The 27,365-nt window shown below is 40.6% G+C and overlaps 1 protein-coding gene across 2 annotated transcripts in view; it reads right to left on the reverse strand.

Moving 5' to 3' along the window:
• Positions 1-21,968: 21,968 nt before the first annotated feature.
• DIAPH2 (diaphanous related formin 2) overlaps positions 21,969-27,365 on the reverse strand; it is a 3,364,504-nt gene continuing 3,359,107 nt past the window's right edge. The window contains exon 28 of one of the 2 annotated variants that reach the window (XM_069213107.1): positions 21,969-22,701. In XM_069213107.1, coding sequence (XP_069069208.1) covers positions 22,637-22,701 — 65 coding nt within the window. In that variant the 3' untranslated portion in view covers positions 21,969-22,636. The remainder of the gene's footprint in view (positions 22,702-27,365) is intronic. The other variant, XM_069213115.1, reaches the window with a different exon arrangement.

Below are 27,365 nucleotides of genomic sequence, written 5' to 3' on the forward strand. Positions count from 1 at the left end.
GTACTGTATCTGCGGGGGCGCCTCTTTCTAGCGGGTCTGTCTGTGTAGGGTAATCTCTCTTCCCACTAGGGGTGCCAGGTTTTTCCCGATTGTTCCTCTCGTCCCGGCCTACCTCAGCGCTTGTGTTTAAGTGCCGGTTCTCCGATGCGCTTTGTTCACCTTACCGGAGTCACGCACATCACCGCGTGGGCCTCTCCCCCAGTCTGCGAACTTCAGCGAACCTCATAGTACTCATCAGTGGTCGGGCCGCTTTTATCCAGTGCGGCTTGATGTCGGATTCTCTCCGCTCTCCTCCCGCTCTCCGCCGCCACTCGGTCCGCACTCTTTCTGTCGATCACTGCCACTGTGCGTGGTAGGTAAGTGGTTCAATGTCTGCCAGAGGGCACCTCTTTGAGTCAGGGTTGTTTCTCTTCCTCGATGTCGCACAAGGTCCCTTCTTGCCTTTGCAGCTCCTCAGTGGTATCGCTCGGTTGCGTCCGCCATCTTGTGCCTCAGCAGCCGCGGGGAGAGCAGAGCATATCTCTCTGATTTCTCCTGTGTTCCGGACTGGATGCAGGTCCACTATGTGCTACAAGTCTTCCGATCGTTATCCCTGTAATTTTCGGCAGCAGTAGGGGTCTAATTATTGCTAGTATGATGTTCTGGCCCAGTTCGTGGCCCGGGAGCTCCACATTAGGCGTGTTGCTGCATCAGCTGCAGGCCACGCCCCCCGGCCTTGACCTGCATGCACGCCTATAACATACCACTTAAGTGCCACGTGAATGGAATACAACATTTGGGACTAGATGCTTGGGGACAGTCACCCATACAGTCCTACATGTTCTTTACAATACAGGGATGCACAATTTTGTGTGGAAAACTGCTGCATCACTGTCTTGTGTAAATTAGGGTATGACTTGCTGACAATATTCTGACACCAGACCACCTCCAACTCAAATGTGGGCCTACATGTGGCTACCAATCACCTTGTTCACCTGCTCCTGCCTATTGCACAGCACTAAGCTCCCAAGATATGTCTCTCTGCCAGTGAATGTCTAACCCATGCATGGAACACTATGTCAACCTCCAGTCAAGTCCCATATCAGATCACGTGCCAGCTCATCATATCTTGCAATGAGTCCAACACACAATAGTCAATTACACAACAGCTGCAACCACAACACATGACAGACATTTTCACACTTACTGGATATGTCTGGGTCCTCGAATCGAGCCACTTCCCCAATGGTATAGGGGGCCGGTCCACCTGTAAAACATGGAAGGTAGATATATGTTAATTGTCTGATCATTGTACAAATGTGGGAACAACATATCACAGTGTGTGACATGTTATATGATAGAGCTGCACATCAGGCATGTAGACACTCCAACAGACATACCACTGCAAAACTTGCATTGACACTGTCACTCCAGTAAGTGATAGACACACATATGCACACATGCACTGGCCCTAACAATCATGTGGTGCTAAACCTGACTACACACTTTTGTGGCTAATCCATTTCAGATGGTACTCCATTTCATTATTTGTTATTGGGTGGCAATGGCACTTTCCTGGTGCACTGCAATACAAGTGACTCATGTACTGTGGCTTATGCATCAAGGGACAATGAGTAACTGTCTGATGGACATGTGGGTCGATTTTCATTCAGGAATAATCGTGCTTTCAGTAGTCCATGATAGGTGTGCCAGTGTTGTATGTAGGTAACATATGCCCCATTGGCAGTGTCCTCTAAGCCGTATATGCCCCTATGACAACATGATGGTAGGGATCGTGTGTGTGTAATGATGACAATGTAGCACTAAACATGGATTGCCCACTTTGCTGTACAAAAACTGTGAAATATGGTATGCTGACAGTGTCTTAGCTGGTCATCGTTGACAGAATGCATGGGCACAGGTGAAGTCATTGCACCTGAAATGTGTCACTCAGGGCCATATGTACATATATCAGGTATTGTGATTCACACATTGTGAGACTTAGCAACTAGCAATTAGAAAGTTGGATGATCAGAGGGAGAACATTTGAAATGACACTGTTTGCAAATAAAAAATGGGTTAGCAAATGACTTACCTCTTCAATCATGATGAGGTAGGTCTCATTTTGCAAACCCCTTGGGAATGGTGGCACTCACAGGGATGTTGGCCTGCTGAGCTCAGCAGACCAACATGTCTGTGACTGCTTTCAAATTGAGATGTTAACATTTGTTGAAATGCAGCAATATTCAGCAGGGGTGTACAGAAAGTATTTTAACAACCTATTTCATTACTAAAAGAGATTTTTGGAAGCAGTCAGTGGTCCCTTGCACAACTTCATGCTCAGAAAAAGTTTGTGGCCATGCATTCACAAAGAGGAAGGGATCCCATGGTGACCCTTCCCCTTTTGAAAATGATTGTTTCCCCCTAAATAATTTTTATTCCCTGGTTCTGTCTTTCCTTTTTCACTTTCTCTCTGACACATTTACTTCAGATCACCTTCATTTTTCTGACACTCTTTTGGTGATACACATTCCAAATGAATATGGAGAGTTGCAACGTTATCTCTGCATTTGGGTCACACGTTCGTGGCTAATAATCGGGCTTCCCTTCTCTTAATTTAAATAAATGTTTTTCCTTTGGTAACAAACACATTTTTCTTATTTAAAATGTTTTCCAGTATTTGATACTCTATTTCTTTGCGTATATCCACAGCCTTGATAAAGTCTACCCAGACGAAACACGTGTTGGCTGTTGTCTATTTGGGCTGCTGTTAATTTGAAAAGGATTTCTGTTGTCATCTGTTGATTCTGGCTCCAAGATGTCAGCTTGGGCCACGGGCCATTGTTTCATCTAAAGACATTACGAGGAATAAACTGGAACATTATCACTTCTTGGGATGTGCCGTGGTTTTCCTTCTTTCCCTTTTGAAAATGGGTTAGCACCAATTTGAACCGGATGGTAACTGCAATAGCTCAGTCCCGGCAATTGTGCCCAAGTAAAAAAGAAATAGGCGCCTGCAACTTAATGATAGGATTTGAACGCCTAATCCTAAATGCCACTAGAAAACCCTGTTTTGTGATTGTGCAATCTTATCGCAGAATGGGACATTTAGGTTTGTCCATTTGAATGAATATTTGTCCTGACGTAAACACAAAAATTCAGTAAACTTAGCCATTAGTGAAAGTTATCAAGAGCTGGTACATATGGCCCTGAATAATAGTCAGATGTGGCTCAACTAAACTCTGGACTGCATTGTTACCATGTATTAGCATGTGTAATATATCACATTACTGGTACACTAACAAACTGCACGCCACATGGCCACAAACATTGCATGCAGCAAGTCACGACATCTACTACTGTCACTCAGGAGCATTCAACGGTACACATTTGTCAATGTGATACTCACCAACAGGGCCATCGATCACCACACCCAGGTGGTCCAGCAGGTCCTGCTCTCAGGCCACCAGGTCGGCCCAGCAATGCTTAAGCTGGTGCTCATTCCGGGAGGTGTTACCCCTGTATCACATGGCCCCCCTGCCTCCAGCATCAGAGGAAGGAAGTGGCACACCAGCAACACAAATGCCCCAAGCTCCTGCTCACCCATGCGCCCTAGCCCCGCCCTTCCCGACATGGTACAGTACAAAATGTATTACAATAAAATGAGAAATAAAGGAAAATAAAGTAGAAAAAAGGAAACTTACAAACTTCAGTGACAGACCCAAACTACCCCAGCTAATCTTACCCACAAATAGACCCCCTACAGTACAAATACAATTCTGACAACAATAAAAGTCACAAAAACACTTACACAGGTACAAAATACAATTTGATAACACCAAAAGACAAAAGATAGACCACACAAGAGACAACATACACAATCCACAAGAGAGCAAGACCAACACACAGCCACACAGTCTAGAAAAATCACAGACTGCAAAGTGAAAGTACACCCACTGTATCATGTCTGTAAACAGGATATCCTATTACATCACTTCCTGTACCCTTTGCGCCCCGTTTTCCATCTTGCGTGTAAATGTTTTGACACGTACGTAGTTTGCGTGAATGTTTTTGATGCATAAGCTACATAAGCATCAAAATCCCACACATTCACAGAAAAATACAATTTCTATGGATATCCGCATGCCTGGGGTGCACTAGTGGAATTAACGCTAGGGACCCATTGATGTTTAGTGTGCGTTTGCGTCATTTTTTCGATGCATTTGCGTCAATCTTTCTGACTCAAACTGTATTTGTGTCATTTTTCTTTATTTAACATGCATGCAGCCTATATCTAGACAAAGATAGGATGGTATGGCCTGAAGTGTGTGTTCTAGTGTTTGGCCACATGTGGTAGACCATGCAACTGCGGCCCACATTTCTAATATCTTTGTGCAGGTTTTTTTGTTTTTTTTACTGACGCAATAGCAGCACAAACATAGGTAATTTAAATGGAATTTGTAACTTTTCACAGATGTTGCATCAATGGGTGACAGCAAGGCTAGGCTACAAAAATATAATCATGGCCTGTCTGTTTGGTTTGTGATTTGACTGTTACAACTATTTGTGTGCTTCTGTTGGAACGGCATGCAAAACATTAAGCATGATGTTCATGAATGAATGTGTTACAAATGGGTATCATCATCAGATTCCAATCAACGAGGTACAACAGTCATGATATGTGTTTGTAATATGTGTCGACTCTTTTGCGGTGTGTAGTTGTTTGATTTTGGGGACAATACATTTACCACGACAAACAATACACATGGAAGATCGAGGATGGCTGATGAGGGCTATGTCGGATATGTTACCCCTCACTTGTCATTAATTGTTGCCTACCACTTCATGTTCACTACCCATAAGTCAGACATTTGAACATGTTTGGTAGGTACAGCCCCAATTGCAATCATAAAATTGTTATATACAAGTCAATTTGACTAATGTAAATTGCCTATGTTTCTCCTGTGGCTGTGGTGGACTAGCAGCCCAGGCTGCATGTGTTCACATATTTTCAGAGGTGCATTGCACAAAAGTGTCCAGTTCAAGTGTGTGGGCATGTGTACCCTGTGTCAGTATTGGGCTCCATGGTGTTACGGTTTCATGCAGGTCTAGTCAGGAGTCTGTGGAGGCAACCCTTGAGATCACAGAGTATCTTTCAGAGCAGATTTGACCTAAAGCCTAAGATCCACTGAAGGCATACAAGGGGATAGGGCAGCTATGGTACGGGAGAAAATACAGAAGAGTGAATACAGAGCAACCTTGGTGTGGACAAATATGTAACGGACCAGTAATGAACAAACACGCAGGCCTCATCACTACGTTTGTACACAGGGTAGGGCTCTGAACTTCCCACAGCAACAGGGAACAACAGTGCCTCTGTGCAGATTAATCTCACAGCTAGTCACCATGCAAGCCCCATCGAAAGGTGGCGGCAGAAGTGAATCTGTGTCTGGGCCGTCAGGGCACAAACATTGATTGTCCTTACATGCACAAGACCAGCCCTTGTTTGTTGGGCTAGAGGCACAGTAACAAATCCAGGAATACAGTCATAGCACACTGTCCCTGTTTGGCCCTAATGAATACATGCAAAACCAGACTGGGCGCTGGATTAGCCTCCTGGAAAACATTTGCCAGTACAAATACAAAATTAAAATATTCCATACAGTTGAGAACTGATCGTACACTTGCCAGACGCAATACCCCAAGAGGAAACGGAGGGCATGGGAACCAACTAGGAGGCAAATGCAGGCACATGGAACAGCCTCTGGTTGACGCAAAGACTGTAACTGGTCTGGCTAACAGAAAGACTGGTCTGTCAGAAACAAGCATGAAAAAGGCAGAAAAACAAGGAGCAGACTCTGACTGGAACAAGCAGAAACAACACTGTGGAAACAGAGAGCAGTTTCAGGGGTATTCGGAACTGTAACACAATCCAACAGCATTGTGTGGGATTCTGGGCTTCTGTGAGGTTCTTTCTGCATTGGGTTGTTTGACTTGAAAACTTGTGTTTGGCTCATTGACCTGATATCTATGCTTTAGTTTCCAAATTGCAGTTCAGTGTGTATCTCCCATGTGTTATGTAGTGAGCAAGATGTTTTAGTGTGCGTTCACTGGAGGGGGCATGATACTTCCACACACACACAATAGATTCCAATGTGGTGGTAACATGGGTTCACTACATGGCCTGGACATCCCATCCACTTGGACATATGTAATTGCAGACGAAAACCAGAGGTGAAGCCCTTTGATTGGGCTTGGTGGCAATGCCCAACACAGCTCCCTAAGGTGCCAGCACGGAGGTGTTCAGTATTGACAATGTCCTATTTTCCCATGTGTGACTTGGTTCTCTGTAGACCTTTGTGATTCCCTCTGCCAGTAGCTCATGTGCAACCGTGCACCAATACTACTGAACTTGCTCCAGGTGAACTGGCTAACTGGCTAACTGGCTTTTGGAGGTGGATGTATGTGTGCAGGAAGGGCCATCTTCATGTACATCTGTTCTGTAGATGGAGAATTGGCTCTTTCAGTATGTGCAGCAGTGTGCAGTTTGCATTAGTGTCACATCAATATGTGTTCATAGCACAGTCCACTTCCTTATTGCTAGCTGACAATGTCACCCCAGGAGTGATGTGTGATGTTGGTACTGCCTCAGTATTTCCAGGTCACCTACATGTGAGTCAGTATCATCATGCTATGTGTCTCATGGTGTTTGACCTGCAGCAACACACATTGCACACCCCTTCCACAGTACTTATTGCTTGGGAGGGTGTGGGATTGACTATGTGGCCTTATGTAATATTGAATGGTTAATCTTTCAAGTTGTACTGCCAGTGCAGGCCATGTCATTGTCACTGTGTGGTTTTAAATTGATCCCTTGTGGCTCTAGAGTGGCATCTATTGTTATTGGCAGCTGTCATTTGTCCATAGGTGTGTAACCCATGGGGTCAGGATGTCAAACATAACTACCTGTGTCACCCCAGTGTCTTCCTGGCCACATATCAATGTATTGGTGTATGTATTGTGTGTCCTACAGGGTTACTGTGCCGTGTGTATATTAGTAGGTTTGTGTACTTACTGACAAGATGGCCATTGCCATATCGTCCATCCTGGAAGTGCCGATTGATGGTGCTGTGGCGGAAGATGAAGGAATCATGTACACTCCCAGGATACTTTGCCAAGATGTTGGTGAACAATCCCTGGTGGTCAACAATGGCCTGCACATTTATGGAGTGGGTGTACTTTCTGTTGCGATATAGGTGCTCAGTTGCAGCAGGGAGTACAATCCGGACATGTGTGCAGTCAATAGCACCAAGCACATGCGGGAAGCCATGTATTTGATAAAACCCCTCTTTGGTTTCCTGCTGCTTCTGCTGTGTGTTGGGGAAGCTGATGTGGCGGGGTGTGAGGGAGATGATGGCATCAAGGACCTTGGGAAGGAAGGCGGAGAATGAGGGCTGTGATCCCCCAGCAACCAGGGCACCTGTAGTTTGGAATGAGCCACTTGACAACATGTGCAGGACAGCACCAAGCACATGCGGGAAGCCATGTATTTGATAAAACCCCTCTTTGGTTTCCTGCTGCTTCTGCTGTGTGTTGGGGAAGCTGATGTGGCGGGGTGTGAGGGAGATGATGGCATCAAGGACCTTGGGAAGGAAGGCGGAGAATGAGGACTGTGATCCCCCAGCAACCAGGGCACCTGTAGTTTGGAATGAGCCACTTGACAACATGTGCAGGACAGCTAGCAGCTTGGTCTCCGGTGGAATATTGTAGACTGGCTGTTAACTGTGGCTCAATTTGGCACAGCAGCTGCTGTATGGCTTGCAAGTTCAGTCTGTACCTCTGGATGATATCCTGTTCCCTGAGGCCTAGGAGGGTTGTTGTGGTCCTGAATAGCCTCTCCTGCCTACTGCATTGCCTTTGGGGACCACGTTGGTGTGGTGGTAGCTGCTGCATTCGGTCCTGTGCTCTGCATCGTCTGGTATGCTGCATGAGTAGCACCTCCACGTCGTCCTTCTTGAGCAATGATGTTGCTTGTGTGAGTTTTCCTTAAGTAGTGGTGTGTTTGCCCCATTTTAATGTCTGCCCTGACCCAGGCCTTAAAATTTGACTCAATTCGAACTTTGCATCATTTTTCAGGGCCACTTCCCAGCCATGCGCAATTTTTGCCCGGATGGATAAATATGGCGCACGGGTGTTTGAGTCATTTGTTTGGACAGGAACGCCTACGTTGCATCTCATTGACGCAACGTGGTTCCACGCATCCGGAAAATTATGCAAACTTGGATATTTTGACGCTAGACAGGTCTAGCATCAAAATATAAATATGGTGTTAAGTTTGCGCCGGGTTTGTGTAAAAAAAATTATGCTAATCTGGCGCAAAGAGAGTATAAATATGGGCCTAAATGCCTCACTTAAACTAACACAAGTGAATTATGCCATACATTTAATTAATACATTTTAATAATCACACTTTTAATATGTAAACTTATAAATTCCGCGTTAATGATGCTTCAATATTATGCATGTTACATTACATTTCAGATGGAAAAGAAATTTGCCAATGCACTTCATTGATTATAACAGAGTGGTATATTTCTTTCAGTTTTGCATGCATTTTTAATTAATTGATCTTTAGAAATTCAATATGGTTTCAATATATTCTGCTAGTCTAAGGCTTAAATTACATTATAATACCAATTTCATTCTGTTAATATATCAATTAATTCAAATACCACCTAAGTCGAACTCTGCAATATAAATGAGTGCTCATTTAATTATATGTCAATGCAGCTTCTACATTCAAATCACTAATGTTGTGATTAACATAAGGCATAAACTGTCAAATTCTGATGACTTCAAAGACATGAAGGATGGCACTAAAATGTAGACTACATCACTTGCCACATGCCAAATAGCTTTAGTTTAGGGGATACAACAGCATTCTTCTAAACATATTTTAAAGTTTCTAAAGTAGCATTTAAAATAGTTGTAAAGCCAACTGAAGCAGGTTTGAGAACTCAATGTTAATTAAAACAAAATTGTCACATTTGCAGTATTTTTAAAAGGAGGACAATCAGCAGACACTATGTTGCCTACATCCATTCTGCTGAACCTTCCCAGTCGTGCACAAGCACTGACTGAAAAATATGTACCAACTGTTTATGGGATATTACTGCCTTGTTTCAAAATTGAAGGAGAGGATGAGTCTACTAACACATAGCTTTGAAATATCACTTCTGCCCATCATGGCCTTCAGCATTGTCTCCTATAGCAGTACTAGAGCTCAAACGCAGCTCTGTCAAAACACCTCTGCCTATCCTGGCATGCAGCATCCTCTGCTATACCAGTGGTTGAGCTAATATACTGCGCTTACAAGTGGCCTCTGCATCCCATCCTGTACCAGAACCACTGCGAATTGGTGTCTTGGCTCACACGTAGCTCAGCTAATGCATCTCAACCCTGTAGGAGCACACACACATTATCACTCTTTCTGCCTTGCATTTTGAGCAAATGGCCTTAAAGCACATTTGGAACATCATTAAACACTGATTGACCCGTGTGCCTAATAAACATGTGTTTTCGCATATATGTTTTAAATACAATACATAAAGAAATGTGTTAGGCAGGCAGCAGGCACTGGCAACACTAATGCACTGATGCACTGACATTCATCCTTCCCCCCAAACTATCCAGGAATACACTTGCTGCTCACAAGGACATAAGAAGAACTGTGAAAGGTTTCATAGCAACCCTGAGGCCTACCTAAGTGGGAGCAAGGTAGAGTATCAACTGACCTTCTCTAGGTAGTGGGGATTCAACACTGCCAGGTCAGTTCAACACCAGGGCTGAGGTCCCTCAGTTGTCACCAGGCCCCAACAAACCACCAATACCCTCCGCTGGAGTCTTTACAGCATGGAGTTGGAGATCTATTAGTTATCAAGGTCTGGCTGCAATCACCCCAGCCGCAGGACCAAAACCACCCAACACTCCTTCAGGCTCCCTGGGACAAGCTCTGTGCTCAATAGTGCCAGTTTGGGCCTGCTAGTCCCTGAGTGCCAACTGAAATGAAAAGTCCTTGAGTCCCTCTTTCTAGTGGGGTCAGTTGTTTTTCTACCTCATCTCCAGCTGAGCATTGTTCCAGCGCTGCTTCCCCAGGTCCAGTAGTACTCAAACTTCTCTCCCATGTGCAGAGATGTTTATGTGAGGATGGGAAATTCAGGAATCTAGCCACATTTGTGCCATCCTAGGGTGAGAAATCATTACTCTACAAGGCCTAAGTTTCCAGGACAGGATTTTGAGAATTTCCAAGATGGGATGATTAATGGGCCTATTGAAAGACCTTCTCTAAAAGCCTAGTCCTGGCAGGTAACTGCTACAGCTGCTAGCCCCTTTCCTACAAACTTTCAAAGTGCAGTCCCTCTTATAACAGGAAACGTTCAAAGTTCAACCTCTCTCATAACAGGTCAGGTGCAGTGTGAAAATAATTAGCACATTGCAAATTACGTCCTCACCTCTTCGCTTTCAGAAGCAGGCCTAACAACCGTCAAATGTTCCTATTGTGGCTAGCAGAGTAATTCATTTGGCTCAGAAGCGTGATTTAATTCAAAGGCCCAAATCTAAGGAGGAGCTGAGTCAGAGAAAAACTAGAAATCTCAAAGAGCCAAAAGGAGTGCAGATAAGTGGATATTAATGCCAGATCTGTCTGCAGATGCCTAACTGTGTCAGACAATAGTCTTGCACTCTTAGTCCGCACAGGTATGCGTATATGTTCACATGGAACCAGTGCAGAGCCTCTTCCCCCAGCTGCACAGCAGCAGACCTTATCATAAAAAGAAGACAACAGTGGTTAGCACTCTCAATCCATTTCGATAAGGCTTTCAGTGAGTGATACTCAGCTAGTGAGATTTATGGCAGAAATCCATAAATCAGGTAGTCAAAAAAGTAAAATATCCAATGAGATTTAATCATGCAGATCCCATTATTCACAACCTCCAACTCAGTCCCACTGAAAAAGTTTGAGCACCATTCAAATTACTTAGTTCAATGTTGAAAATGGTTAACAGTTTTAGAATTGGGTACAATGTGAGTCCTGGTCAATCAGTGGACATCATGTAGAAACCATTTCACAATGTTTACATTGTTTTCGTTGTTATGCATTTTATGTCAATATAATCTACCAATATTTAAATCTGAGAATATCAATTATGGTTCATCCCATTCATTTTTATTGTTGAATTTTCCCCAACAATTTTCAAGGTTGACGTTTTACACTGGGTCTGATGATTTTCAACGTTTATGTTTGAGGCAACATACTTTTTCCACTGAAATCCTTGGATCCAAAGCTCAATTTAAGAAATGCACACTCACTCACAGATCCACTCAGACACCCATTCACATACACAAACACACACACACACACACTCTCTCCCAGACCCACAATCCACTACCACACTCAGTTGCAGACCCACACAGCCACTCACACACACACTCATACACCACACACAAGCCCATAAAACCAATCACACACTCACTCACAGACATACACAGCCATTCTCACCCACTCATACACTCACACACCCATACAGCCATTCATACACAGACCCACAGAGTGGGGTTGGCTGCATGTGGGGAGTTGGCTGCATGTGGGTGCTTGGCCAAAGGGCCTGGGCCCAGCTGAAGGCTGTGAGCAGTGGCAGTTGGATTAACGTAAGGTAATAGTTAGAATTATCTCAAGAAACTGTAACGTGTGCCCTAACCTAACTATAACTTGCACGCTCGCCATGCACTGCTAACTACCCCACATATGACTTCAGTCATGACATCTTCTATAACATCATTGATAATATCACTGCAACATTTGCAATAAAATTAATGATGAGAGGACTGCACATTGCGGGGGCGCAAGTTTGAATTACCTTAGGTCACGAGTTATAGCTTTTTTAAATAACTATAACTGCTGAATTTCTATGGTTTTGTGTGTGTAAAATTCAAACCTAATTATAACATAATATACAGGCATATATATATATGTATATAAATAGATCTGAATATCAATATGTAGATATGTAGGTGTGTGTTGCAAATAAGAATTAGACGCAGTGAAAAGACCCTGCACCACCACTGCAGTATTGTGACACGGATATATTCAGTGACACAAAATCACTATATTAACAGAAGTTTGGAATAGCAAGTAAAGGTTAAGACAACATAAAATAACAAACACAACACAGATTAAATATTCCTAACACCAGCATGAGTCACAAATTCTTCAAAGGCACATTGCTAGAAATATTTTTTGCAATCGTGGAAGAAAACACATAAAAATAACTGCAATTCGTGTTCTATAAACAGAAATGTTTCCCCATATATTTCAGAGAAATGCTAAGACAACAACTAGTAGCTTAAACACTAACGTGCACATTCCTTAAAGTAAACTCAGAATGACAAGCTGATTATCATGTCAGAGATGACATATGCACCAGTATGTTTAATTAAATTTAGCATATATTAAAGAGTACATACGTTTGCTGGTTACATAAAGGAATATTCAATTGATTTGCTTCCGGATCGATACAAAAGGAAAACATAGCCAATAATATATTGGGGCGTAAACAAGATCATCGGATTGAGTTGAACTGAAATAAAATGTTTTACATATTTTCCTGCGAAAATAAAGTAAATCTAATACATTCTCAGAAACCCTTGTCGCTTGGGCCAAACACTTTTGAAAGTTCTAACCAGATTAGTCACCTTAACATTTTGCATTTGACATTGATTTAACAACTGAAGGTTGTTCCACAATCGACAAAATATTACAAAAATGTAGCATTGAAAATAATATAATTCCAATCATTTAAAATAGTTATACGCTCAGCAAATAGCAACTCCGTTTTCATATTGACACATTACTAAAAGCGTCACGTAGGGGGTACAGTATATAATTACCATTATATATATGTGTGTCTGCGTGAAAACAAGTGCAGGAGAGAAATATGCATGCAGCGTACACTGGTGATATATTTTTGAGTTCACTTTGGAACAGCATACTGATGCAGTTAACATGTCATTTAATTAATAATTAGCAGCTGGCCTGCAGTGATAAATAAGGCAGGTTATTTTCCTTGAAAATAGAAGTCCTTATGTGGCTAATAAGTAGAAAATGTATATTGTACCAGCTTTACAAAGGAGGTTTAATTTCTCATAGGGTGCAAGTCAAACAGGTTTTATAAATGCCATCACTAGTTTGAGAAACAGGCATAGGTGTAATGAAGAAAATGGGAAAGATTATTCCCAGGTGTCAATCGTATGCTAGTCCTGCATTGCACATTATGATACCCTATTCTCTGAAGCAAAAGTAGAAGTATGGATGGAGATTTTGGTATTCATGAAAATTCCCATTAGTATTCCTAGATAGCTGTGTCTAGCTAGCTTCCCAGACGCACTACTGGAAATGTGGTGACAATTCCAAACGGCAAGCTTTCTGTGCAATTGCAACTTCTTTCTCCGCACAGAAAACATTTCTCTCCCCTGTGGCTCCAGCAAAAATGTGTGTAACTGGCTACCCCAGCAATGTCTGATCAACTACTGAATGGGAAGGAGTTTGGAAACACCCAGAAATGTACATGTTTGTGGCCATTTCCAAATTTCCAACTCCGGCTTTCCTTAAATGAGTGGGAATTACTAATGTCGCTGCACGTGTGGCACAGACATCTACAGTAGTAAATACTTATGCACCCCAGTGAATACCTAGTAGCCGTAAACAAGGCATTTTCGGCCGTAAACATATGTTGAGGACTGAAAATATATCCCTATATAATTTCACAAAAGGGTTCGAGTGTTTTGTAAATAGTACTAAATCTTTCGCCTTAACAGTTCCTAGTACGATGTTCTCAATTTACTTTTTCCACAACTTTTGTGACCTTGCCCAAATCTTTTACATTTCGACACCCACGCATCAAACAGAAAGGGGTCTATTATACCCATCTTTAATTGTCTCTCGATTCAGCAGACTTTTAAAGGATTGTTCTGGGCTGTGGGGAATACCTAGCCAGAGGTTTATGCATGTCATGGCCTGTAACTCTGGCAGGGTAGCTTTGCACGAACTTTATAAACTGCTGGAATTCAGGGAGAACTCTAGTTATAAAATACGTCTCTCTTATCGTCAGCTGACTCATCTAAAAGGCATTTCATAAAACCAAACTGTTTTTAGCAAATGACTTGCCTTAGGCTACTAACAAAGCTACCTATTTTCAGAAACTGCTCCACGAAAAATGGTTTAGGCACAGTATATGAATGTACACAGCTGATGGTGTATGTGTGGAATCGTGTACTGTATGGTTTAAATAGTGAGACTGTATTGGATCGAAGACGTTTGGGAGCTGTTGTATAACATATTGAACACTGCAAATCATAGGGCTTGATTCAGAGCTGGGTGCTAATACAAAATCCCCTGATCTCATAAAGTAGAACCTACCTATTCTGCCCACGGTGGGGAAAATCCCATTAGTGAATTTGCAACTAGGCTTAGCACATCATCCAGAAATTAGAGCATTACAGCACCGTGATATTCTCTCCTGTAAAAACTTCTATCTGAAAGGTTCCTCCCCTCATGACAAAAAGACTTTGAAGAATAATAAAAGTGGCAACCAAAGGCGTAGGGGAGACACTTTAATACTGTACTACAACGACATAGCACTAGATATGCTAGAAGATATGTTTCACCATTAGTTTATCTCATCTGGTTGGCTTCAGCTATTGATTTATTCATTCATTTATTCAGTTAAATATGCATTTGCGCCCTATACCTAGTGATACTTAAAACAGCACAAGATTAGAAATAAAGAGAATCCAGAGTACTACTGCAGAATTTGTTTGCATTGATGGAAAATTGCCAACAAAAGCTTCATGAAGGAGGAAAGATTTGGGGAAGGTGTGAAAAGTCAAAAATCAGAGTTTCATAATTTACAAAGAATGTCCTCAAGCAGGAGGGAGACAGCAGGACCACATATGCTTGAAGAACATGCTGCAGGAGTGGGAAAACAGCATATGTTGCAAATATTCTGGATCTAAAACTGACCAGTCTGAGAAACAAGATGGTTGGTGAAAGGGAAATATCACAGACAATAATAATGCCTAAATTACAAGTAGATATAATCATGGCATTGTGTGCTTAAGAATTGTGAGAGGAAGGGCCCAGAAAATATAGAATCCAATTTTGTAGACTTAAGATGTATGGACTGTGACGTCACCAAGGCGTTGATAGTAAATAGTCAATCAAAACTGACATTATAGTATGTAGCCAATCAAAAATGAGGTTGTGAATAACAGGAGAGAAATAATGAAAAAGAGCATTAACATGGAACATATAGGATAGACTATATCAAGTGAGAACACATGGGAGAAGAGAAAGAGATGTGGAAATAACAGCACTGAGTGATGCACTATAAAAGAAAGTAGTAAGGAGAGGAACAGTTAATCAAAGATAAAGAATAAAATCAGTTAGGAGAAAGGCAAAATAAAACAGAATATCAGAAAGATTAAGGAAGGAGAGAGCAAAGTGAAGGATACATTCTTCCACCATGCCCAAAGCTGCAGTGAACAGAAAGTAATCAAAAGCTTTGTTATAGTCAACACATAGACATAGAGAGGGTTTATTACAGTCAGGGTGCCTTAGGGGGGGGTTTGCTGAGTAAACTGCTATTTGAGCAATGCAGGCTTTAGAGACAATGGGTGCAGGAGGCTGACAGGAGATAAGTAAGTGGAAATAAATGAAATGCGGGAAAGGATGAGTTAAAAGGAGTTAGGACATAAAGTGAAACTCAGACAAAAACACATGAAAGAGGATCCTTGCCTTCAAATAGCTGGGTTATTATTTGGGACTGGTAATAGGAGCCATGATTACAGATGATAGGGATGTTAGCTTGGCTAGAAGCAAGGTGGAAATAGACGAACGTGAGAGAAACAGAGTGGTACTAGAAAGGACCTGGGTGAAAATAGTTGATGAAGAAAGAGGTATGATAAGGGAGAAGAAAAGAACCAGCATGCAAATGTGTTATGCCTGCAATTCCAAATGAGAAAAATTAGCAACAATCCAGGAGGGGTTGAAAAGAATACACATTCCTCCTCCCAGGTCCGAAGGGTATAGTGTATGAAGGAAAGCCGAGGAAAGCCGAGGAACAAGTAATAAGGACAGCAGGAGCAGAAGAGTTGGGAAAGCCGAGGAACAAGTAATAAGGACAGCAGGAGCAGATGAGTTGGGAAAGCCGAGGAACAAGTAATAAGGACAGCAGGAGCAGATGAGTTGGGAGATGATATTTAGGAGCCATCTACAAAGAGAGACTGGGATTTAGCTTGAGGGCCACGCCATTGGTAAATTATGATTTGTTACAAAGTGAACTGGCATTCCAGAGAAAAATGCAGATGGTTCGGACTGAGAAAGAGAAAGCTGGGGGCAAATATGGTTTGACACACTGTGTAGTTAAGATACAGACGGAAAAAAAGGCAGAATACAAAGAAAAGTCAGGGACTGAAAGGGGTATGAGGAGAAAGACAAGGCAACAGAAAGCAAAAATTTATGGATTGAGACCTGTATGTAAGCAGGCCTATTGTAAAATGAGAACTGACATCACACTTTGGAATTTGTTGGAAATGTGTTCTCAGTTCTTTTGCTTTAATAATTATGTTGGTTTCATGCTGAAGCAGCCCAGTGGTGAATCCGAAAAATATGGAGGGATTATAAAAGGTGTGTGTAACAGAAATCATTACAACATTTTAATCAAATAATATAAGTGGAAATAGGTTGAAATAAGGAAGTCCCAATGGGAGAAGCACTCAGCATCAAAGGATCTACCACCAAAGTGTTTGCATCTTGCTTGGTATGTAGTGAGATATTATTGGGTAGTTACCCACGGGGGTTGGGATAAAAGCAGACGTTTGGTGAAATAGGATGCAGCTCAGCCATAAACGACCTTGGTCACAAGATATATGGCCTGGGACTCTATCACTTGTTTTATTGGGAGTCATTGATCATTTAAGCAGTTCTTTTGTTTGAACACTTCAGTCTTAGAATGAAGTAACTGAAGTACTTTGGACACTATTATTTAGTGGCGCTTTTAAGAGGAAAGTCCACATTTGTGAGATGTCAGTATTCTATTCCAGAAATCACCACCGATGGATAAAGGCATCAGTAATCTTGTATACTCTAGATTCTTGGGAAAAAGATAATTCTGTAAATTTGTTCACACATGTGATTGAGAGCTTTTGCTAGAAGCCTAAAGAATGTTGCTGATGAATTTGTGTATTTTTGTATTGACAGCAACGATGCAGGCCACCTAAACAATCTATCACAAAAGGATCAAATGGTTCAACCTTTTTATTAGTTAATTGCTCCTTGTGGATTTAGATCTATTAGTCACAATAAAACATCTTGCATTTGGTGAGTTCTGTCAAGGAGATAAAAATAAAAGTTATCCTATAGCAGAACTTTTCCCTTGCTGTGCTCAATATATGCCTCAACTCTGCTTTTATGGATTTCAGTCCAATAACCAAGTGCAATCTCTAACAGACTGCAGAACCAAAGATAAGTAATCCCTCCATGCTGAGGCATAGACCACGCTGCCACTCATGTCGCTTAAGCTTTAAAAAAATGCATGAGTCAGGTTCCTAGCTTGATTTTGTTCAAAAATTCAATTTTATTTGGTCAATTTCAAGTTAAGTGTATAAAACATGGCATGTTTTTGAAGGATTAATGGGGTGAGTTTGTGCTTGCACTTAAAGTGAATTAAGGATTTAATGTTACTGAGTGGCGAGAAGCTGCTTTGTATCTTGAGGTTTTGGTCAAATACAGATGGTTCAGAATATGGCCTAATATATGGTTAAAGGGGGGAGAGAGTATGGTCAAAAGTGAACATATCACCATTTGTAAATATTTTGCGAACGTGTGCTACAGGAGAACAGCTGTTTGTACTCTGCTGATGTGTTATGTGTAAAGTAATGTAGTATCATTTGAAAATTCAATTTATGGCACCCAGCTTCATTACTGTTGCTTATATACAGTGAGGCAAAGGGAAGGCACTAATCAATGTAATGGTCTGTCTTTCAAACAACTTCCTGCCATAATAGCCATTAAAGATGAAGTTATTATCCATTTTGGTGTCTTGAAATCAAGTCTGCTGATGTTCTCATAGGCACAATCCCTCACAGTCACAGGTAGTGCTTAAATGTCCCCTCCTTGTGATTAAATTAAAGAATCCTACAAGGTAATCATGACCTGCATTTTCCATTCCCAAGACACAGTTCATCAGACAGATGTATACATTTTCAGAATAATGACATTTGAGAAGCATTTTAATGCTGCATTTGTTAGGTTCAAATTAAATTATTGCCAAAGGTTATGCTTTCTGTGAGCTTCAATGCTGAGCTAGGAGAAACATTACACAAAGCATCAATACAAGTGGGTAAACCACACTTTACTCCTTTACTCTAAACTTTGAGCTCAATCAGGAATGAAAGTGGCTATACACACTGTCTGCTCTATTCTGATTGTAATTACCTGTTCTTCAGGGGCAAAGCATGCCTCCAAGGGCTAAAGAATGTGGTGCACGGTGATGCTGACTTAATACATGATTTGATGAAGCTCATTCTTAGCTCATACTAAAACATTTTTAGCACAACAGTGAGCTCCAAAAGAGAGTATTATTGGAATGTTTGCATATATATGCCCTGACTGTGTATGAATCTGTTAGGATGAAGTGGAAATGTAACACTGTGATGAAATTCTACTTAAACCTGGGCAACTGTTTTGCTCCAGTATAATTTTCTGTAAGTTGTGCATTCTGGTTAGTATGTATTTTGAGTAATTTTGTTTTACTTATGATTATGTGTAATTCTGCTTTATGAGTCTATGCCTTTATTGCAATATTTGGATTTGGGTGACTGGTTTATGTACAAAATGTCACCCAGAGGATCCCCAAAACCTTAATAGGAAACTTTTGTGACCTTTATATCTAAAGGAGTACCCACTACTTTCTGTCCATACAGATAAACACTCAAGCTTAATGTGCATAATTTGAACAAAGATTAAGAGCCTGTTTTAAAGTTCGGCGGATGGGTCACTCTGTCACAAATGTGACGGATATCCTCAATGCCAAATTAAAAATGCCACTAGATATAATGCACTTGTAAATTGGTGGACAGGACATCCTTCATCTTTATGACATAGTAATCTTTCCAACAACTCTAAATTAGGCTCAGAGTTTATTATACAAAAAATAAGCAGTCATGTCTGTTCTGTTTCATAATCCTGCTAATACCCAATTTAGAGCAGCTCTTCAAGAAGCACAAACAGATCAATCACCCTGATATAATTGCACTTTCATCTGTTTGCTGTGAAAATTATAAAAGTACTAGTTCTAAAACTGACAAGAACACCTTAAAGGATGCATTATATTAATAGCCAGGGGCATAACAAGATGATTTGAATGCACTAGGGAACAGTTCAGAGCAGTTCAAAAATGTATAACTGTGGTCCATAATGTAAACGTTTACTACTGTCCACTGCGGTTAGGTCACTACAATAACAAATACCAAAAATACATTATCAAAAATGAGCAATGATGATAGATTTAGTTGGGAGTCATTATTAAAGGGCGACCTTGGTGTTACTCTTGTGCCAGATGGATAATCCCTATAAATTTCTCGCCAGGAGCTAATGTCCTTTTTAAATAATGCCATTTCGGTTGTCATCCTGCAGATAAGGTGATTCTGTTTAGATCTCAAAGATGAGTTGAGTGTATTACACAGACAAGGACCATTTACCCTGATAGATTAGCCTCTTTATTTCACAATCAGAGTAGAGAGACAAGGAGTGACTGTGAATTTCGATAGGGGGTTGGCTATCTGCCAGCTCTGGGACAGCCAGGTCCTTTGCCTCAGAAGACATTGTGCACTGTGAACTGAACCTTCAGTTAGAAGCTGCTTTTCATGAGGATCAAGTGGAAGGGGACAAAATCTACTATTTGATGTGGCATTCCCTTAATCCCTCTTCTTGACTCCAAAGAGAATAAATGGAGGAATTGAGACTAACTGATGAATATTCATTGTTTAATCCTGCTTAAGCTTTAACAAAAGAGGAGGTAATGATCTGTGATTTTCAACTTTTGTTGCATGAAGCTAAGGTACTGAAGAGACTACTGCTGAACTGGTAAATTAGTAGGGAAAACGTGAATGTTAGTGAGATGTAGTCATCTGGCTATTGCAGAATGGAAAGTATTAAAAAGAGAATATAGTTTTACAGAGCTTGTACCAAATTAGGAGGATTCAAAATTAATAGATTAAAAGAGTCACTGGCTAAAGTTTGTGACTCATGTTTTCTGTGCCCTCAAAGACCTTATGAGCAACCTTCACTAAATGTGAGCTTCAACCTTTAATCTTAATCTCTTGCAAATTTATTTAGAGTCCTGTATTAATGCTAGAAATAAGTGGTAATTGGACTGCTGCACATTCTAAAACTTCAGTAGATTTAGAATTTTGCAGACTCTACCATGTATCTGAGAGTTTTACTTCTGCCATCGAAATGGTGGTGTGATCCAAGGCAGCAGAATATTTGATCAGGTGGGTGGTACAGCATTTGTTGTGCTTGCACCTACTACTATGCGGGATTTACTGCATAGAATACCTTTATACAGAGTACCAAGACATGCTGTTGCATAAGCAGAGACTTCATAAGAAGTTTACAGTTGAAAGAACTTCCTTTTGATCACTCAAATCACACTGATTGTTAACCAAATGCCACCATCAGTAAAGTAAAGATTGGTGTTTGGCAATTTCCAGGAGCTTTAACATCAAAAGTGGGTTCATGCATCCAACTATTAAAAGGTATATTCTCTCCAGAATTTTACAACATCATTAAAAGCCAGCTACCTTGAATTACAGCTGATGCTCAGCCAACCTTTGGCCCATATTTCCATAACTCTAATCCGCTATGGAGTAACAAACCTTGCTTGGCTGAGCCCGGTTGATGGATACCATGTCCCTGGAAAGGTTGATGAAATTATAGGTCACACTGCTGGGTGAACTACAATGGATCCTCGTCACAAAATAATTCTTATTTGTGACTGCTGTGCAACTTAGTAAATAGTACCACAATAGATATGTTGTTTACAAGTGCGTTGTCACTCTGCTTTCAAAGATCCTAAATATAATAAATACTTTTTCTGCTCATCACAGGTCATATAAACAATTCACAACCTGAATGTGTTTTTAATTTGGCGACTAAAGAGAAAATATATTGTTTGCCCACGTAGGAAGAAACTTGGAAACACTGGTAGCATTAATCCCACATTCATGAATTTAGTCATAAATATGTTCAGTCATAAATATATGTTAGCAAACATTACATTGCACGACCTAAGTGACTTTTGACCCTATAGTGGTATTCAACAGGTGTCACTTGATTATTTGTATCTGTTCCCACAAAGATGAAGAGAAAACATCTGATGCATCCAATATTCATGACTAACATTGCATCTGTTACTGAAAATGACAACCCTACTATTGACAACAACAGGTTCCTGCCATTTCCAGTTGCAACTGCTGGGTTAGTTTCATTTGGAATTAATGTATTTTATATTAAGATCCCCATGTTACAAAATGAGCAGTCATAGATTTTTTCAAAGATAGATAATGTGCATGAGGAAAATGGACAGGGAGAATGAAGGCAGGAAACATACATAAGCAAAAGGGAGAAAATTAAGATATTCTCTGCAATAAAAGAAATAAAATGCATAATTTTCTAAAAATGTTGCTTTTGTCACTAACTTAACACATGTACAAACATTCTTCATAATGTTCCTCACTGTAAACTTTAAAATAGTACTATTAATCTTCATCTAAATATGTGCATTAGGTTAAGATAAAATCGGTGCATAGTTAGAAAATATCCCTCTTGATATGGCAAAAACAAAAAAGACCTTCACCTGATATATTTTTTTATAACTTCTCTGCTATGCCATGCTTCATTATTCAGCAATGAGGCAAAGCTGATGCTTTCTACAATATTTCTATAGTTCTGTACTGAAAAGCTTGTCTGCATCTTCAAATAATGAATCAGTTAATGTTACATTATAAGACACCAACTACCATGACCTTGGTTCTACAATGTAGTTTCATGCCAATGAGAGACACGATGGTTCCTGAATTTCATAGAATTAAGTACTCATATGATAAATTCTATATATAAAATCATTCGTTTTTTCAGCTATGTACAAATGAAACCCATATTGTAAAACAAATTTGATTTGTGACATTGTATCTGTGTTACCCTTAATATCCCATTATTTTAAAAATTAGAAAATACCATTTTCTTGTACATATATTTATAAAAACAATGCTTGCAATAGACATAGCCTCCTTCGGTGGGGAAAGCTGAGCTCATCACAAGTTAACACTAGATTCTGTAACACACGATATGAATTCTTTTCAACATTAACACTGTTTTCCGACTTCTAAATATGTATATTTTTGCATTGTTTTTCATATGTAACTCTTCGTGCATATAATTGTGTTCCCGCTTGTGATGGTGGCCTTTGCTTGAAGTCCTCCTCTTGTTTACTCCAAGCGCCTTTGATTTGTGTTTCTAGAATACTCAGCAGAGAAGCAATCACACAGACACCATGCTTCCGTTGTGGCGAGAACGTGACCTTTCCAAAGGTGCTCGTCTAATATCTGCAACCAAACAAACAAAGAAAAGATCATGAGAAAAAACAATAAGACGCAGGAGGACTTGAAAAAAAAACAGAGCCACAGTGGTGTCAACCGTCTGCTATGATGCCTCTGTGATTCCTTGAAGACGAATATGTAAATAGGCAGCCGGGAGAAGGGATCAGAGGAGGGATTCACGCGCCATATGCCAGGCGGGGTTCATGAGTTCCACTCCCAGAATTAAAGGGGCTCTTCTGATCAGGGGAGCAATGGACGATATAAGCAGGTGAGGTGTGTGCAGCTTAAAAGCAATGCTCCCTCTTCAAGGGCGCACATACAACATATACTCTGGGTGAAATAACTGTATTACTTCACACCCAGAATGTACTGTCGGCCATCCAAAGCCGTACTGTAATACGTTTTTGCATTGTGTACTGTACAAGGGCTGCAAGCTCTATCTTCGCCAAAGATTGCAGGATTTTGTCTCCAATATTCCAAGAAACAGTAATGTATTTTAACTTAGTAAAAAATATATTATCATCAGCGTGCCAATTCCTTAGGCCACATGGTCAGGTGGCTCGTGAACTAATTGGTTTCATATACAGTTGAGTAAAAATGAAAGAAAAAAACAAGGCCGTTATTGTCTTAAGTAGTGCTCCCTCCAGTAATCAAAGTAGGGCTTCATACAGTTCCTCTTAGATCGCTCTCAAAGCAGAGATTGGTCTGGTTTTCTGGTGCTCTTTGTTTGTAAGCACCTGGACCTATCACACAGACAGTTCTTTAACCTATGTATGAAGAAAAGAGTGACCCCTGTCTTCCAAACACTGAATCACTGAACATTCTGCTGAAATGCTCTAGGTGGATGAATAGTCCGAGGGGGTCACAGTATGAACATTTTTTCCTATGGATAACTAAGACTATATTGAGGTCAACTGGAATTATGTGATTTTGGTGTGGTGGTATTTTCTCCACAATTAAGGATTTCCCGCATTCGCCACATAATCCATCATCTGCTTGCATAATTTACAGATTTTAACAAAAAATATTTATTTCAAGCTAAAACGAATCAAAAAGTACTTTAAAAAGCAGCCACTTGTATTTCTGCGCATTTGAAGGCCTGTCACAAAGGTTAACTGGTCACCTTTCAGGTGCTTGTTGCTGTAACTGGGAGTTAAACTGGTATGAAGAGGGTGAAACCTTTGCCTAGACGGTGTTATGGTGTAAAATGATAAAATAATGATATAGCACTATCCCAAAGTGTGCTGCATTATGCCACTTGTGTTTCCTTTTCTTGCCGCTTAATAGTTTTTAGTTGTTCCTCCCTTGTTGCATAATTTCAGTTACCCTGGCAATACCGAAGACAGAACTCTACAGAATCCACTTGATATCTATTACCAGTGGGTGTATTTTTCTTCGTGTACCATTATCAAAAACTAAACTGCACTTCCTGTGCCAGTATAAATTGTAGATTATCAGAGACAATCCTCAGAACTTCCTTGGGAATTTGCTAGGCCACTCAGATTACTTGCAAAAACAGATTTGTAGATGTACCCCAACCTCTTCCCAGCATACATCAGGTCTAGAAACATTCCTTGTTTTAATTTACAGATTGTCAATATTGTTTAGCTATATAAACACACTAATTTGCTCCAATTAATCATCCATATCCCTACTCGAATGTTTATCTATAAAACATTTGTCAAGGTCAATCGCTTAATTTTCATTTTGCATCCAGGGCACCACCGCGTCATCAATAGTCTCATTTTACTCTGTTTCTTTTGTTAGCTCCAACTTTTATTCAAATGTCTTCATTTACTCAACTTCAGCACCCTTACTAAACATGTTTCATCACTCACTCACACACATTCTCTATTTCACAAGCCACTCAGTAAAGTGGCATAATTCAAAATGATGTAGCCCCCTTTAGAATGTGAAGAAGGGTACCTTAGTCTCCAATATTTTATAGATATTCATTAGCCTTGGGCTGCACGGGTGCCCCTGAGTGGTTGGAGGGCCCCTGAGAGGTTGAAGTACCACATGCAGGGGCTGCAGGGCTTTGTGGCATGCCTTTGGCTCTTACTCAGTACCTTACCTTCATTTCTGTTCAGACCATCCACTAATTCACAATATCAATATTATTTGCCTACATGTTCATCACTTTCCAGTCCCATTATTTATTTACATGTTTGCTCACCTGTATTGTGAATTTGGTAGTTGAAGCTATGATCATTATTGTTTAAGGGTCTATGGGCCAGACGTACAAAAATCTAGAACTGTGATTTACTAATTGCGATTCTTACCAAATTACACTGAGGAAATTGCAATTCCTGATGTAAGAAAACTCACATCTTTGAAATAGTCAATCCTAGTGGGTCGCAAATAAATATACCTCATGAATATTAATGATGTAGGTCACAATTTCCCACCCACTAGGAATTACAGCCATCACAATAATGGTGGTCTGCTGAAGTCAGCAGACCACCATGTCTGCGACTGCTTTTTAATAAAGCAAACTTTTAATTATTTTTAAACAATGATGTGTTTCTCAATGGCATGAGACTCATACATTGTAGAACCAAGGTCATGGTATTTGGTGTCCTATTTTATTTATGCAAAAAAAAAAAAAACTTTGATGTTTTGTCTTTTAAGAGTAAGCACTGCTCTGTGGGGTCACTACCAGCTCTTAAATATATTTTTTTACTATTCTCAAAGGAGAACAAATACTTCCCCTTTCCGAATGAGTTATGATCAGTTTTAAACTGGCGTGTTTTGCTTCCGGAATTCGATCACAAGACAGTAATACATATCATACCAATTTAGTATTTGGAAGGGACACCCAAAACACGCACCTTCCAAATACTAAATCACAACTGCAAATTGTGATCTGAATTGCATTTTGTGCATTTGAAAAAACATTTTTGCAGTTGCAAACAGCCCAATTCTGTGAATAAGGCCATTTGTGATTGCAAAAATGCTTAGTACATCTGGCCCTATGTGCTAGCAATGTGTCCTGAGACAATGTCAAGGACCCAGCAGCGCTCATAGCCAATTGCAATATGGACGTGACCTGCCACGCTGGACAAGATTTTGAACTGGCCTGTCTACCAGCCTCTACCTTCAACATTTATTCTGAACGTAATGATTTCATGGAAGGAGCTTTCCTTAGAAGGCCTGCCATTGTAGGCATAAAGTAAGGAGTGGACAAGGTCCTGCTGTGATAAACATCTTCTCCAACAAAAATAAAGTCAAGTCTAAACTATTTATTCCCTTGTGCAGAATCAGTTCGGACACTTATTGTATATCTAATTACCATTTCCATTACAATATTCTATATTAAAACACATAACGTACTCACCAACATTGTGATCCTAAAGGCTTATGCCTGAAACATTATGGTTATGAATGTCTTTAAAATTGAATGCCACATCCTGCCTACAATATATGTCTTTTGTAACTTCCAATGCAGCTTGTGAGAATCAGCACTGTCTAAGGTTACTTTTAGTAATCTTAGGAATAAACCATATCTACCATCATTTTCTTTTTGATGAATAGTTGAAAATAGGCTTTTAGAACTCAGATTGCCTTTACTTTCAAAAACCTGTCCGTTTTCGCTTTTACTAAGCAAAAAACATAGCTATCCTGGAAATAGAAAGTCAGCATTAAAAGACTCTTTGGCATCTTGATGAGCCCTGTGCACCATCGGAGCATTACTTTTTGTGATGCTCTGGCAGCCCAGACTACAAAATCATATCTATAATGCTATGCAAAGCCACTTTGAATGGCTTTGAACAGCCCCATAGAAAAGGAGTAAGGCAAGGCAGCGCAAGTCGAAGCGTTGCCTTGCTCTGCATCAGGGAGGTATTCCATGGGAGTTGCGGAGGGTTTTCCCATGCAACACCCATGGATGTTGACAGATACCCAGATTTACGAGAGCCTGTAAACCTGGAGATGCGCCAAAACCTTTTGTTTCCCCAGGGCAGGCATAATAAGGAAAGATATTATTTCTCCTCTTTCCATGTGTGATACATTCTGCAGTACACATAGAAAAAGGAAACACCTATTTAAATTGTTTCTGTGTAGGATGGTGCCCCCTTCTACACAAAAACAATCCCACCAACAACACAGGCTCTCTTGCGCAATGGGGCAAGAGTGCCTGTGTTGGCACTAGCTGCCGAAACAGTGCCAGCGCAGGGGCAAAGAATAAGTATTGCATAAATACGGTGCATTCCTGCCCTTTCACTTTGGCATAGGGCAGTGCAGCAAGGTGAATTAGAATCAACTTAAACTCTTTCAGCAATTCAGTCAGACCCATATAGCCAACACCCCCACTCACACAACTACTGTACAAAAACCTAGGAAAAGAAAGCTGTGTTCTGTACAGTGTAAGTACAGTACAAAGTCCACAAGGTCCTAGAGACTACCTGACATAGCATACAGGGGTTAGGTGGAGGGTGAACTGTGATACACCTGCAGAGATAGCCCAAGAAACACCTCAGGTGGGGTTTGCTAGCCAATCACAATGCCTCAGCCCATTTTAGAATGCAATTATGCAGAAACCCCCCAAATCCAATAACACAAAAATCATATTAATTAGGACATAGTTTGTCCTCAGACAGCCACACCAATGGCCCTCCATGTGATAAAACCTTATCCACAGAATCAATGTAATAACCAATTACAGAAAAATA

Source organism: Pleurodeles waltl, chromosome 2_1, assembly GCF_031143425.1.
Source record: "Pleurodeles waltl isolate 20211129_DDA chromosome 2_1, aPleWal1.hap1.20221129, whole genome shotgun sequence".
NCBI lineage: Eukaryota > Metazoa > Chordata > Amphibia > Caudata > Salamandridae > Pleurodeles > Pleurodeles waltl.